General features: G+C 42.1%; 1 protein-coding gene across 2 annotated transcripts; it reads right to left on the bottom strand.

The window, feature by feature from the left end:
* Positions 1-5816: 5816 nt before the first annotated feature.
* ELOF1 (elongation factor 1 homolog) lies at positions 5817-12649 on the bottom strand. 2 transcript variants are annotated; one of them, XM_042455313.1, is made up of 4 exons: positions 12496-12649; positions 8626-8747; positions 8018-8088; positions 5817-7336 (listed from the first exon to the last, which is right to left on the bottom strand). In XM_042455313.1, the coding sequence occupies exons 2-4, from the start codon at positions 8739-8741 to the stop codon at positions 7272-7274; spliced, it is 252 nt and encodes an 83-aa protein (XP_042311247.1). In that variant the 5' UTR covers positions 8742-8747; positions 12496-12649; the 3' UTR covers positions 5817-7271. The 2 variants fall into 2 exon arrangements, with proteins under 2 accessions (XP_042311247.1, XP_042311248.1); XM_042455314.1 differs by lacking the exon at positions 12496-12649 and adding an exon at positions 11503-11540.
* Between the last annotated feature and the right edge of the window lie 2074 nt (positions 12650-14723).

Below are 14723 nucleotides of genomic sequence, written 5' to 3'. Positions count from 1 at the left end.
TCCTGGCCTTGTATCAAGATCTCTTCATAGGACATGCCTGGACTTTTTCGGAAAAAGTAATGAGATCAACCATGTCAACTTTTTTGTTAGTTGTTAGTAGATCATAGGAACGCTGTGGACATAGTATAACTTGATTTCATCAATGCATGAGCAAGGTATCCCACATTACACTTTTTGAAAATATGGTAAAATGTGAACCAGAGATTTTACCAGACATCTACCAGTACAGCAGGGTAGTAGATGTACAGCTGGGTGAACAACTGTATTCAATGAGAGCTCATTAAAGGCTCACCATCCTCCTAGAGCAGGAGTGAAGACCAGGTTATCCTCTACCTGCTCTCGGATTGCAGCATCTAGCAGCCCTAGCTAGTACACCAAACGATGATGAATGTTGGGATTTGCAGCTCAGCAACATCTGGAGGACCACATGACTCCCTTATCTCTACTAGAGCAGTGTTTCTAGTGGAGTACCTCAGGACTCTGTTCAACCTTTGTATAAATAAGCTATAAAGGTTTAAATGGGCTGATCAGATCTGCAGATGACACAAAGCTATGAAGGATGGCTAACACAATATAGATCAATGCCAAGTCCTATGAGGAAAGTCCAAAAGAACTGGTATGTTCATCCAGGGAAAGATTAAGGGGAGACCTGATAGTGGTGTTTAAATATCTGAAGGGCAATAATGTGGAAGATACAACAGAGCTATTTTCACAAGAAAGGGCTAGAACCAATGGGTGGACACTTTAGGGAATCAGATTTTGACTAAATATTTGCTAACAGAGCTGTTCAGATTGCCTGGGGAAGTGGCTGGTTCTCCTTCATTTGGATGTATTTAAGCAGAGGTTGGATAGTCCTGCCAAGAATAATATAGTTGCAGCAGGCACTGCAGAGGTTGCGCTAAGCCAGGAAGGAGAAGTGATTTTCAAGGTCCTGTCAAACTCTATGATTCTGGGAACAAACCCCCACCATTTATCAAGTGCATAGGAAATAGAATCAAAATGTTAGTAATGTAACAAACATTGGACGTCAGCCTCCCTCAACTGTGTTGAACCTTTCTGTCTGTGTAAGCACCTATTGCCAAGTACAATGCAGTTAACTGTAGAGGATGCATTAAGAGCAACAACAATTAGATATGCAAAGGGATGTTCTAGCACTTTCACATGCATCTGAGGAAGTAGGTCGTCTATGAAAGCGCATGCTGTCAACTTCTTTCTTCCAGTTAGTCTCAAACGTGCTACAAGATACCTTTGCATACTGACCTTCCACACTAATGTGGCTATATCTTTGAATTCTAACAATTAGATAGCTCTGTTATTTTCAGTGCAATAAAATAAGAGATATGCAACTCTGTGCCTCTCTCTAGGCAGGGATGGACACTACCCACCATCTACAGATTATTCCACTGCACTGAGAGAATAAGCTCATTGAATACACTGAGAACTTGAGAACTCCAGCATCCAATGACCTGCTGTTTTAAACGAGCAAATCTATACTCCTTGTAGCTATAGATAAAACCTGAAAAATAACAGGAAGTTTTGTGCAATTAGGCTGTTGAAGGACAGTATGCTGTGTATGCAGATTTGGCTTAGTTTAGGATTTTTTTCAGGGGACCAAACAGACTCAAAACAGCCTGTTACTGAGCAGGTCTCAGAAAATAAGTATGTACAAAATAAGTCAAACCACATTTAATTTGATAACCTCCTGTAGGGGTAAAGCTGTTGTGTCAGTTTGAAAGCAATGCAGAACTGCATGGGCCAATTATGACTGTCAAAAAGCAGTGTATTTCTTCATACACCCCATACGCACACACAGGATTGCGTGGAGCAGCTTAAAAGCACTGCTGCTAATGCAGGCTGAGCCCATATGACTACATACATCTGTTCCATTATGTTGGCTGCAAAATACATTAAAGAATACTACAGTGCCTAGCAATATGACAGGCCTCTCACATAAGGAGGATGTTATACACTCTGCAAGTTATGAGATCAGCGACTGTGTTTAAATGAAAAAAGCCACCCTACTATAAGGATACCACCACAGAACAAAAGTCTTCTCCTGTATTGTGCACACAATACAAAAGGAAAGCCACCTATGAACTTGCAGCAGAAGGTGCACTGTACTTAACTGTGCGAACAGAAGTGAAGGTAACTTTGGATTCTAAAGGCACTTGGCTCAGTTTGTGGCAGGTTTTTTTAAAATATCAGCCACCAATATAATTTTGTAGAGAGCAAAATCTAGTCATTCGTTGCCAATTGATTTGGGTACCTGGACCAGAGCTCTGCAGGAGTGGCATACAAAATGTTAAAAATCATTCAAATAATGTGGATGACACCTGCGTCCATGCTATTTATCCTAGCTGCTTCCATTCAAAGAGCACAAAGAGCCCCAAAGGACAAAGGCTGCACAGAAAACAGTGTTGGCTGCTCAGGGGGGCCCTGGCTATCCTAAAATGTTCTGCCCAAAGTGCCAATAAATCACCTTGGTGATTAGGCAACTGCCGCTTCTCATTCCATTTACTCAGCTTAATCGCTCAGTAAACAAGCCCCACCGATTACAGAAACTCTGTTTTGTGATCCTGGCTTCTTAACCAGCTTGGTCTTTGCTGAGGTCAAGAGAAAATGCTGATCACTTTGAGAAGCCACTAGAAAAGCAAGAGCGTAATATTACTACTAATAATGACAGAACAGACAAGCAGATAGGGGTGGCCAGTTTGGTTGGTGAGTGAATCTCTACTGTCCAAAATCTCTTAGCCAGGAAAACCTGAAATTCTGATCTGTTGGAAACATTTTGCCACCAGACCACCTGCAAAAAGAGAGCTGTCTTGTGTACAGTTGTAACTGAAAGGCAAAATATAAATGCAATTCATAGATAAAATGATGAGGGAAACAACAGGAATAGTGATCTCTTGTGAGGCCGGACTGTGAGGATGGGGATAAATCTCGTTTCTCAATTTGTTCTCAAGACAACCTGTGTCCAAACATGGTTTTAGATTGACACAATCTAGTTGGTCCATGGTACTAGTGGAGGGAATGGGATCTCGACACTCTGTCAACATATTGACCCTTCACATACCTCCTTAGATGTGGACAGAGGTTTAAATAGTGGGTTTGCTCCAAAAATGTGAAGTTGGAACCACAATGGTGTTTCCCATAGGGAGCCTCCTGTAAACCACTGCAATATGCTGCCAAAATGGTCTTCCCTTCCTATTGCTCCAGTTCCTGGCTGGGCTACATTAGAGAACTGTCTTCTCAGCCTGGCCCTTGTAATGTGGCCTAGAATGGAAAAGGCAGTCCCAATGGTCAGTTCTTCATAGCATACCTGCTCCATGGTCTTTTTTGTGTTGCCTGTGGAACTTATGGAGCTCTCATCCAAACCACCAGCAGCCTTCCCAACCAAGACCGGAATACATCTGAAGCTTAAGGAAGTCCATCTCCTTGGAAGACTGACTTACCGCTGCTTTCTAGTCTGAGGAGGTGGAGCCTTAACCCAAACTGAATGAATCCCCATCTACAAAGGTACATTTCACACCTAGAAAGGGGTGGAAATCAACATAGCCCTTCAGTTGTTGAGCTGTAGCTCTCATCAGTTCTGCTTATGGCTGGGACTTCCAGCCCAACATCTGGATAACTGGACAATTCCCACCTCTAATATAGGCCACACTGAAACTATCTCCCACCTTCCCATTTCTATTGAGTTCATTCACAAAAACAGCACAGATCTAAATAGCTTATTAAAGTCCTCCATTAAGACAGACACCTTGGAAAACCTTTTTCCATCGCCGCCCCGGCCCTTTGGAACACGCTGCCCACAGAGCTCCGCTCGGCCACCTCCCTGGCCCAATTTAGAAAGGACCTAAAAACCTTTCTATTTCAGATGGCATTCCCTGACCAAAGTCCAGTGGGCCTCCCTTCCTCTTCTGTGGCAAAGAGGACTGGCTAACGGGGGTTTTATTCTGTTTTATTTTGCTGCTGTGTAATTGTTTTAACCTGAATGTATATGTTGTGTTTTATTGATATTTGCTGTGAACCGCCCTGATCTATGGAAGGGCAGTATAAAAATAAAATTTTTATTATTATTATTATTATTATTACCATAAGTATGGACCAGCAAGGTATAGTCAACCCTTCTTATACACAGATTCAAGCATACAGAGTTTGAAAATGTTCAAAAAAAGTTTAAATTTCAAATATCAAACCTTGATTTTCCATTTTTATAAGGGACACCATTTTGCTATGTCATTATATTTAATGGGACTTGAGCACACACGGATTTTGTTATACACGGGGGATGTTGGAACCAAACCCCAGCATATAACAAGGGTCTACTGTGTTTCTGGAATGACCATCCCAACAAGATGCTCATACTTTTGCCTATTGGAAACTAGGCTATTATTCCAACATCCTCTGCTCTTCTTCCAGGAAGCCTAGCACAACAGCATGTCTATAGGCTCATGAGAGGTGACTTACCCAAGACTTGTTGAAAGCAATAAAAAAAATTTGTTTGCAACAGGCACATCCAGGCACAATGGTTTACTCAAACTGAATTCTCCATATTAGCTCATAGTAGAGTGATTAGGAGTTACTCCAAGTATCCCAAAGAACAGAATGGGAATGCCAGAAGTGAATGAATTTCACAGTTCGCTACGGTTTGTCCTCTGGGGAAACAAAATCCAGCCATTGTTCTTAGAGGCTTTTAGCTCTCTACAGCAGTGTACTCAGGAGCATTTAACCTTTTACTAACTTATGTACAAGAAGCTACACTCTTCCTCTGGTACACTGTAGTCTCACGTGGATTCATGAATAAATGGTCAGCTGGAGGTGGGAGGAAAGCTAGTACATGCAAATCAGATCAAATAGACCATAAGTTGAACAGGAGTAAACAGTGTAATGTGACGGTTTTAAAAAGCCAATGCAATTCTAGGACATATCAATAGAAGTATAATGTTTAGATCGAGGGAAGTAACAGTACCACTCTATTCTGTCAGGTCTCACCTGGAATACTGTGTCCAGTTCTGGGCACCACAATTCAAGAAGGATGTTGACAAATTGGAGCGTGTCCAGAGGAGGGCCACCAAAACACTGAAACATAAGAAAATGGCCCATTCTGGTCCAAAACACACTGCAGAAATAAAAGGTCTAGAAACCATGCTGTATGAAAAGAGGCTTAGGGAGGTGTGTTTGTTTAGTCTGAGGAAGTGAAGGTTAAGGGGTGACACAATAGGCCTGTTTAAATATTTGAAAGGATGTCATATTGAGGATGCAGTGAGGTTGTTTTCTGCTGCTCCAGAGAATAGGACCCAGAACAATGGATGCAAACTACAGGAAAAAGATTCTAGCTCAACATTAGGAAGAACGTCCTGACAGTAAGAGCTGTTCAACCGTGGAACACATTCCCTTAGAGTGTGGTGGAGTTGACCTCTTTGAAGGTCTTTAAACAGAGGCTGGATGGCCAACTTTCAAGGGTGCTTTGAATGTAAGTTCCTGTATGGCAGGGGTTGGACTGGATGGCTCTTGTGGTCTCTTCCAATGCTAGGATTCTGTGATTCTTGTAGTATACAAGCTTCATAAGTGAGTTTGATCAGATAGCCCTTTGATCCCTCAAATAAGTACTGTAGATAAAAGCATTCCCACAAAATCCAGAATCATTAACATTTTCATCACTAAGTGTGGAATAGTAGTGGAAATCAGTAAAACATAAACACCAGTCATATGACAATAGGAGAAAAAGAAAACTATTACTACAGAAGCAGTTAAGAAACACAGTAAGCTACATGGATATCAAACAACACAAAAGGAACAGCAAGGGACACAACATATCATCAACAGTAAGGTCTGCTTTTCCAGTATAGCATTTATTTAAAAGGGGTATTAATTGCAACGGAAGATCCTCAAATACAATGAAAACTCAAATACAGCTCCTCAAATACAATGAATCTGAGTTTCAGATTCATTGAACATTATCTACATACAAGGATTGATCATCTGTTTTCCAAGAAAGCGCAGAAATCATTCTGTTGGGAATGGGCCAAAGTATCCCTCTTACTTGATCTCCAGATACAGAATCATACTCCTGTCCTGCAAGCTAAGATCCTCACAGCTTGCCATTGAAGCCCAATAGGAAAAGGCAAGCCAAACTGGCAGAGGGTATGCTCACCAAACACCTGGAAATATGCTGCAAAAGATTTTTAAAAAGAATGAAACAAAACACACAGGATGAAAGGGCTTGCTTTTTTACAATATACTATTCAATTCCACTTATGTATATTACACAAGCACATATTTCTCAAAAGATGGCACATTTTCTCAGCAATGCAGGCTTGCTTAATCCTCTAAATAAAATTTATTATGCCATGATAGAAGTCTCAAAATCCCATATCCACTGCCATAGAGGACCTAGCCATAGAAACACAGTTAACAATGCTGGCAACTAATTGGCTTTTAAATAAGGAATTCCTAATAAAACAACACTTTCTTCATTGGATGCAGAGACCCCATATGAAATAGTAAAATAAAAAAAGGAACCATAGACCATGTTGGAGAATCAAGAGTCTTAATGAGAGGCCAAAGTGAGTCTGAGAAGTAGTTCTGCTTGCCCAGTTGCATAGTATCAAAAAGGACAGAGAAGTCCTGCATGCAAAAGTGCACAGAAAAATGAAATGATGAGAGGGAAGGGGCTGAAGGATATTCTTCTAGCATTGTCAGAAACAACACAAATGCAATGCACTATCATCCTTCCTAATTGGAGGCAACCAATCAAGAGGGCAAGTTGCCCAGTGATCAACACTCAAAAGAATTATGGTGTGGGATGAGGAGGAAATTATTTCTTATATTCTGTGTATTCTTGCTTACCAAACATTGCAATTCAACCATGGCGCAGGAAGCACAGCATTCCAAGGAATGTCAGTGAGCACCAAGCTGCCATGAAATCTCTTCTATAAACTGAGCTGCAACATGTGATGGATCACATCCAGTGGAGCCTTGCACAGCAAGATTTCCAATGGCCAGGCAGCTCACAAAACTACTGGCCTTTCCCACGCTTGCAGGTCCCACCAATAGTCTTTAGTCCCCAAATCTCCCAAAATACATGAAAAAGGACAAGTTTACTGGATAGTTACAAACTGCATAAGAGCCCTCATTTCCCCACTGTTCCAGTTGTCTCTTCTATGCATTAAGTAATAATGCATTACATAACAGACACACAAACCCTCCCACCCTGCCCCCCCAAATTTAGAAAGGTTGTCAACGTGAGGCTGGCTCCCCTCCAGTTGCTGCTACTGGTTGGCTGCTTCACAAGCATCTATCCAATCACTGTAAACGTCCACGGGTTCTGAAAGATCTTTAAGGCCAAGGTCAAGGAAAAGTGCCTCCTACATAAAAATTCTTCAAGTGCTCTGAACGTATGATGCCAACACTTCTGCAATGCTATTTTCCTATAGCCTCCATGCCTCTCCTAAGCTTTCCATGCAACAAGCACCTTTAAGCCATACTGTTTCCAGATAATTAGCCCAACTGTTTCCAGATAAAATAATTAAATCAGCAGAATACACAGTTGTCACATTACATGTTTTTCACTAGTGCCAACGAGGCAGAGTGTGTGTGTGTGTGTGTCTTCAAGACATCTGTCTGCTCATCCCCATTTTCTCCTTCCCACATTAATACAGGAGTGGGACTTTTGGCTCATTTTCATCATACAGTATCAGCCGCCATGGAATGGTACACACTCTGTTAAGAATACATCCCATATGACTGTTTCATCAGTTCAAATACTAATTCTCTGTTTCTAGAGTCTTAACTTGATTAGCACAGAGCTCATCAAGACTGCAAAAAGGTCCTCATTCTGTGTTGCAAATTAGTCTCCTGGAATCCAGTCGTACGCAGGGGAAAGGGAGTCAGTTACTATAAAACACTCTTTCCCTCCTTTTCAGCCATTTCAGTTACATGTCCTTGCACCCAAATATGATGGGCCAGGGACCTTCTTATTGTAAATACTATTCTTGAGTCAAAGATCAAAGGATACAGGTTATAGGGGTCTGAAATTCTTCCAGACAAACTGTACAGGATATCACACCAGTATTTCGAGCTCTGTCCCTGGAACACAGAAACCATATAACTGTAAACACATTTAATCCCACAAAGTATCTGCATAAGAGCAAAAAAAGGTAAGCATCAATAGTCTTGCTCACAAGTAACAAGCTGACATCAGAGAATACTGACACTACAAAGGTGTTGTGTACTTTCTATAAAGCCTTCCTGAGGGTATGCTATAAAAATGCTTCATTTTTGTACAGGTACTTTATATATGGGAGGCGAGCACTCCATCATGCATTCTGGCTTTGCAAAACTTTGCTTTGTAAACACAGCTTGGTAGAAAATATACTTTCTGTCTATGGTATTCTGCAGAATGCAGTGCATATGTCCAGTTTGAGGGAAGGGATGATTTTCTTCCCAGTCATTTTCACTACTGCAGTACAGTACCAGCTAGAAAGAAACCTCCTGAATTCCTGTTTTATGAACCTTCTCTTCTGAGGGCCTGGGATGCCAATGGCTACACCTTATAAAGAAAATTCAGTTTGCCATAAAACAGATAATCTCTCATCTCTTTTTTCAGAGGCATGCAGAACTCACATTTTAACATCACAGGACTTCTCGTGGTTACAGAATGGACAAGTAAACTGGGTCTCAAGTGTTCCAGTCATCTTCTTCTTGGGTGGAGGCTTCCGCTTTGATTTCCTACGACCCATGTTTTCCTGCAGCAGGTAAAGAAGCATGAAAAGACAAATAATGAATACAATGATCTTTTTACAACATTAAAAGAAATCTTATTTTCCATTCCAAATGATGGAAACAAGATTAAGAGGAAATGCAAACCTTGAGGAAACTTTTGCATTTTAGAGAACATTATTGACACCTAGTAATGGCAGGCTCACTGTGGCTCAGATCTCACAACTGAGAGAGTGGAATCTAAGAGGTAGTGCCTCATTAGTCAGGAGATGGGCCTTTTGGAGAACAGTAGTAAAACTGGTGGGAGCTTGACTGTGCTTCATGGTTCAAACATTACCCATAGGGCTACAAAGGCAACACCAGGAGTTCTCACATCACACAGATGTATACACACATAAGTTTAGAAACTTGACATTTTATTCTTTTTGTGTGGCTAACTCACTACTGGCTGACAATAAACAATAACACAATTTCAATTCAATTGTCTTTTGCATCTATTTCACTAACCAAAATCAATTCTCAGATTTGCTAAGACTACTATATTCCTGTTCTGCTTTCTGTCAAAATGGAAAACACATTTGCCTTTACAGAAACAGACAGATCTGAGTAACTGGATAATCTGAGAAACTTTATATCTGCAAAACACAGGCAACAGCCATTGCCTCTTTACTACCAAATCCAAAGTGCAAGCCTGTTATCTACAGCACAGACTGGGAACACATAGTTGGAAGAAATCCCAAGGGCCACCTGCCATGCAGGAACTCACAATCAAAGCACCTATGTTAGATGGCCATTCAGCCTCTGTTTGTAGACCTCCAAAGAAGGAGATTCCACCACACTTTGAAGAAATGTGTTCCTCTGTTGCACAGTTCTTCCTAATGTTGAGGTGGAATCTTTTTTTCCTCTAGTTTCCATCCATTGCTCTGTGTCCTAGTCTACAGCAGCAGAAAACAAGCTTGCTTTCCTCAATATGACATCCTTTCAAATATTTAAATAAGGCTATCATATCACCTCTTAACTTTCTCTTTTCCAGGCTAAACACATCCAGCTCCCTAAGTCTCTCCTCATAGGGCTTTACCCTTCACCATTTTGGTTGTCCTCCTCTGGACATGTTCCACCTTCTCAACATCCTTTTTGAACTGTGGTGCCTAGAACTGGACACAGTATTCCAGGTGAGGTCTGACTAAAGCAGAATAGAGTGTTACTAGTACTTCCCTCCCCTCCACACACTACACTCAGCCCTCCACATTCGCTAGGGTTAGGGGCACAGGACCCCTGTGAATGTGGGAAAACAGCAAATAACAAAAACGCTATGCTTTTACTTGAGAGAACACCTCTCTAGGAATCTCTAGGTCCTCCAGTGCAACTCTGTGGTCAACATCTGCCAGACATTGACTATAGAATTGGGCTGGAGGAGCTACAAAGGCCTAGTGGAGTGTTCTCTCTAGGAATCTCTTCAGTTGACCATAGAGTTGCACTGGAAGACCTAGATATTCCTAGAGAGAATATATTAATAAAATCCGTGAATAAAATCTGCAAAAGTCAAAGTTGCAAATGCGGAGGGACGAGTGTATACCTCTATTGATATAGCCTATAATTGCATTGGCATCTTTAGCTGCTGCATCATTGTTGACTCATGTTCAGTTTGTAATGCAGCAGCTAAAAGACTGCTAGATCTCTCCCACATGTACTGCTGTCAAGCCAGGTGTTTCCCATCCTATATCTATGCATTTCATTTTTACTGCTTAAGACAAGTGAAGTACCTTTACATTTATCCCTTTTTTAGTTTTGGCTCAGCTTTCTAGTCTATTCAGGTCATTTTGAATCTTGATCCTGTCCTCTGGGGTATTAGCTATTCCTCCTAATTTGGTATCATCCGCAAATTCGATAAGTGTGCTCCCAATTCTGTCATCCAGGTCATTGATAAAGATGTTGAATAGCACTGGGCTCAGGACAGAGCCCTGTGGGACCCCACTGGTCACTTCTCTCCAGGATGAAAAGGAGCCATTGTTGAGCACCCTTTGCGTTCGGTCAGTCAGCCAATTACAAATCCATGTAACAGTTGCCTTGTCTAGCCCACGTTTTACAAGCTTGTTTGCAAGTATGTCATGGGAAACCTTGTCAAAGGCCTTACTGAAATCAAGATATACTATATCCACAGCATTCCCTTCATCTACCAAGCCTGTGAATCTATTAATAAAACAAGAGATAAGATTAATCTAGCATGACTTGGTTTTGAGAAAACTATTGAGTGATCTGTTCTAGAAATTCAAACCTTAATCTTATTTTTTTTGGGGGGGGGGGGGCATGGAGACCTTATGGCTACAAGATCCAGGCTATTTTTTAAAACTAGATAGGTATTTTGCATCTCTCCCAAATCCCTTATAATTTAATATCAACTTTGATGAATAAATTAAAACCACACCTACTGCTTTGGTTGGTTCTAATTAAGGTATTGGCCAGTGTCGGAACTACAGTTGCCTTTTATGCACCTCGTGGGATGTTTTCCTTTCCATTATCATCATCGCTATTATTGTTTTTGTGGACGGTCCTCATGCTGGGGATAACCCTGCCTCCATAGGGTGATGCCTTTCCAACGGTGCGCAAAAGATGAGAGCTTTCTCCCCCATTGGGGCATCCATAAGAGGGAAGAAGGTTGCAAGCCACAGCTGAAGAGGCCCTTTTATCTGCTCCACCGTTAACAGCAAATTAATCAAAACTAATTAAGGGGCACACAGGGGTGCTGTGTTGGCCAAACAAAAATCCACCAAACAGTGATACCTTTATGGGCCAACCAAAATGCACAATATGCTTGTTGCAAGCTTTTGAAGTTCCACTGGCTTCTTCTTCTTCTTCTTCATCAGGAAAGATGTTTCAAACCAAACAGGAGAAAAATGAAAGAGGTTAGTAAGATGCCTGCATTTTGTTGTTTCTGTCTCTAGTGAAGATTAAGGGCCAGCCTGGCAAAATATGCCCTTCCCTTAATCCCATACCATCTTTAACTAAGGACAGAAACAACAGAATGCAGCCATCTTACTAAGAAAGCATGGGGTGCTTTGAGTGAGAGTTCCTGCATGGCAGAATAGGGTTGGACTGGATGGCCCTCCTTGGGGTCTCTTCCAACTCTATGATTCTATGATCCCTGTCCTCCATTTGGCGATGTCTGGTCCTCCTTGGCAGTCTATGAAGTGAATTTCTATTTCTAGGAGCATTTTCTTGGGGAAATGTCCTCCATTTTCCTGGAATGTCCTCCATTTTTTCAATACTTTCTCCTCTGCCCTATGGTATTATTATGTTCATTGTTATCACATCCAGGGATAGCCGTGTTGGCCATATACAGTAACAACTTATAGTGTCACCCCAAATCCACAAGATAGGGATACCTTTATGGGGCCAACCCAAATGCACACAATACTTCTTGCAAGGCTGGGCCTCACATGCAAGGAGACCCGAGGTCCTCCTTTTCCAGGACACGTCCTCCATTCCACCTTCTGCCCAGGAGGAGTTGCATCCATGCTTCTTGGTCAGGGCGTTTTGGAAGAGCTCCTCCTGAGCAGGAGGTGGGGGTGGAGGACAAAAGGAGGACGCCTGGACCGCCCTGATCCAACGTAACAGGAATGGAAAAACAAGCGAGGAGAGGGGCGCCGGCTCCAGAGGCCCCGCAGCTGCTCCGGCCCTCCCCGCTTCTACCGGAGCCCAGGATTCCGTCTCCTCGGCCCCGAAACCGAACGGAGACCCTTCGAAAAGGGGCGCCTTCCCCCAAATCACTCCTACCTGGCTCCCACCAGCTCGCTAGGCCGCGTTTCCAACGGAGACCACCACTTCCGGCCTCCCGACCGGAAGGGAAACCTATTGACCCCGCCCCCTTCGCCCCCTCCAGGTTGGTTGTTGTGCGCCTAGAGAGAAGAAAGGTGTAGAGGTGGAAGGGAGGGGGAAGTGGCGGGTTCCGCCAGGTCCTCCTCCTCCTCCTTCTCCTCTGAAGCTCATTGGAGGATGAGAGGATGGTTAGGGACTGAACACGTCTCCCATTGGCTGAGAAAGACAAAGGGTCAGGGCAGCCCTAGCCTTCTATTACGATAATAACATATTATGAGGTTAGGTAAGATTAGATGATTATGTGTTCTATACATATATGTCTGTGCATATATATATATATATATACACAGTATAGTCATAGATATAGATAGAGATATGTACAGTATACGCATATATATGTGCATATATACATGTCTATACATAGACCTATGTGTTTGTATGCATATACTGTATATATATATAAAAGCACTCATATAGATAGATAGATACATACAGATATGTATACACACATTTATTTATTTATTTATGGTATTTATACTCCGCCCTTCAGCCCTAAAGGCTATCAGAGCGGCTTACAATTACTATTTTTAATTAGTTCCCTGCCCTCAGGCTTACAGTCTGTGGTGGGGAAGGATATCAGGTCATATAGATATACCTATGTGTTTGTATGCATATATATATATATATATATATATATGTAGAATCATAGAGTTGGAAGAGACCACTAGGGGCATCCAGTCCAACCCCTGCCATGCAGGAAGTCTCAGTCAAAGCATCCCCGACAGATGTGTGCATAGACATATGTGTGTGTATGCATATACACACTCATATCTATACATACACAGTATACATGTATATACACAGACTGGTGTGTGTATGTGAGTATATATATGTATGTGTGTGTATACACACACACACACACACACACTCATCCCTCCATATTTGCTTATTTGGTTGTTTGTTCACAGATTTAAAAAGGGGGTCAAGACAGATCTTCCGACAGGCCTTCCCAGATTAGCATCTCAGTCGCCCCCATTGACTACCCTGGCTTGTCTGTTTTAATAGTTTTAATGGCATTGTTTTATTGTTATTGTTTATAAGTATGATTTATTGGTTCTAGTGGGTAGGCAGGTTGGGACATTGTATTTTATTTTATTTGTAAAAGCAAAGGCCAAAAGGGAAGCAGGTGTCTGGAAGGTGTCTGGATGCATATTACACTTGACAGCACATTAGCAGACTAGCAATAGATGTATGCACTTGAGACTTGTGAATTTTCCTTTTTGCACCAGCCATGGTGGCATTGATACAGTAGGGTGACACACTGAGCTTCAAATGCCTACCTTTTGGGTAGAAATGGGTTGTGGCATTCAATCACTGCTTCTCTCAGGCTATAAGGGGTGAGAGACAGGCAATATTCCCCCCCCCCCCCCAACGTGCCAATAATTTGCACAAAACTTCAGTCCATTGGATACAATTACAGCCGGCCCTCCGTATCCATGGATTCTTTATCCACAGATTCAACCATCCTCAGATTGAAAGTGTTCAATATATATATATATATATATATATACCAAAAAGGAAACCTAGTATTTTCTCCATCTTATATAAGGGACTCGATTATACTATGCCCTTGTATTTAATAGGACTTGAGCATCCACGAATTTTGCTATCCACAGTGGTGTCCTGGAACCAAACCCCAGCAGATGCCAAAGGCCCAATATTTTTCTTTCTTTCTTGGAAACATGCTAGGGCAGTGGTAGAGAACCTTTTAGAGACCGAGTGCCCAAACTGCAACCCAAACCCCACTTATTTATTGCAAAGTGCCATGTTTCTCTGGATTTCTAATGACAAATTCTAGTGAAGTCTGTGTTGGGATGATGGTGCATGTGCCCACAGAGAGGGCTCTGAGTGCCACCTCTGGCACACGTGCCACAGGTTTGCCATCACTGTGCTAGGGACTAGTAGTTGAGGTGCTGTCAGATGGCCATCCCTTTCAGGAACATTGTTCTAGATCAATGCTAGTGAAAGTGATGGGCTGTGCATCTGGGGTGGTCCTCAAGCCATTGGCTCCACATCCCTGGCACTTTGGGGGGAAACATACTTGCTGATCTCCCGCTTGAGACGGATCCCAGAGGACAGTTCTTGACCTAGAGCAGGATTCTTGTAGCAGAGCAATAAGGAGGGCA

The sequence above is a fragment of the Sceloporus undulatus genome, chromosome 2 (genome assembly GCF_019175285.1).
Source record: "Sceloporus undulatus isolate JIND9_A2432 ecotype Alabama chromosome 2, SceUnd_v1.1, whole genome shotgun sequence".
In the NCBI taxonomy this organism is placed as follows: domain Eukaryota; kingdom Metazoa; phylum Chordata; class Lepidosauria; order Squamata; family Phrynosomatidae; genus Sceloporus; species Sceloporus undulatus.
The sequence above is the reverse complement of the archived record's forward strand: the minus strand, read 5'-3'. Positions and strand labels throughout refer to the sequence as shown.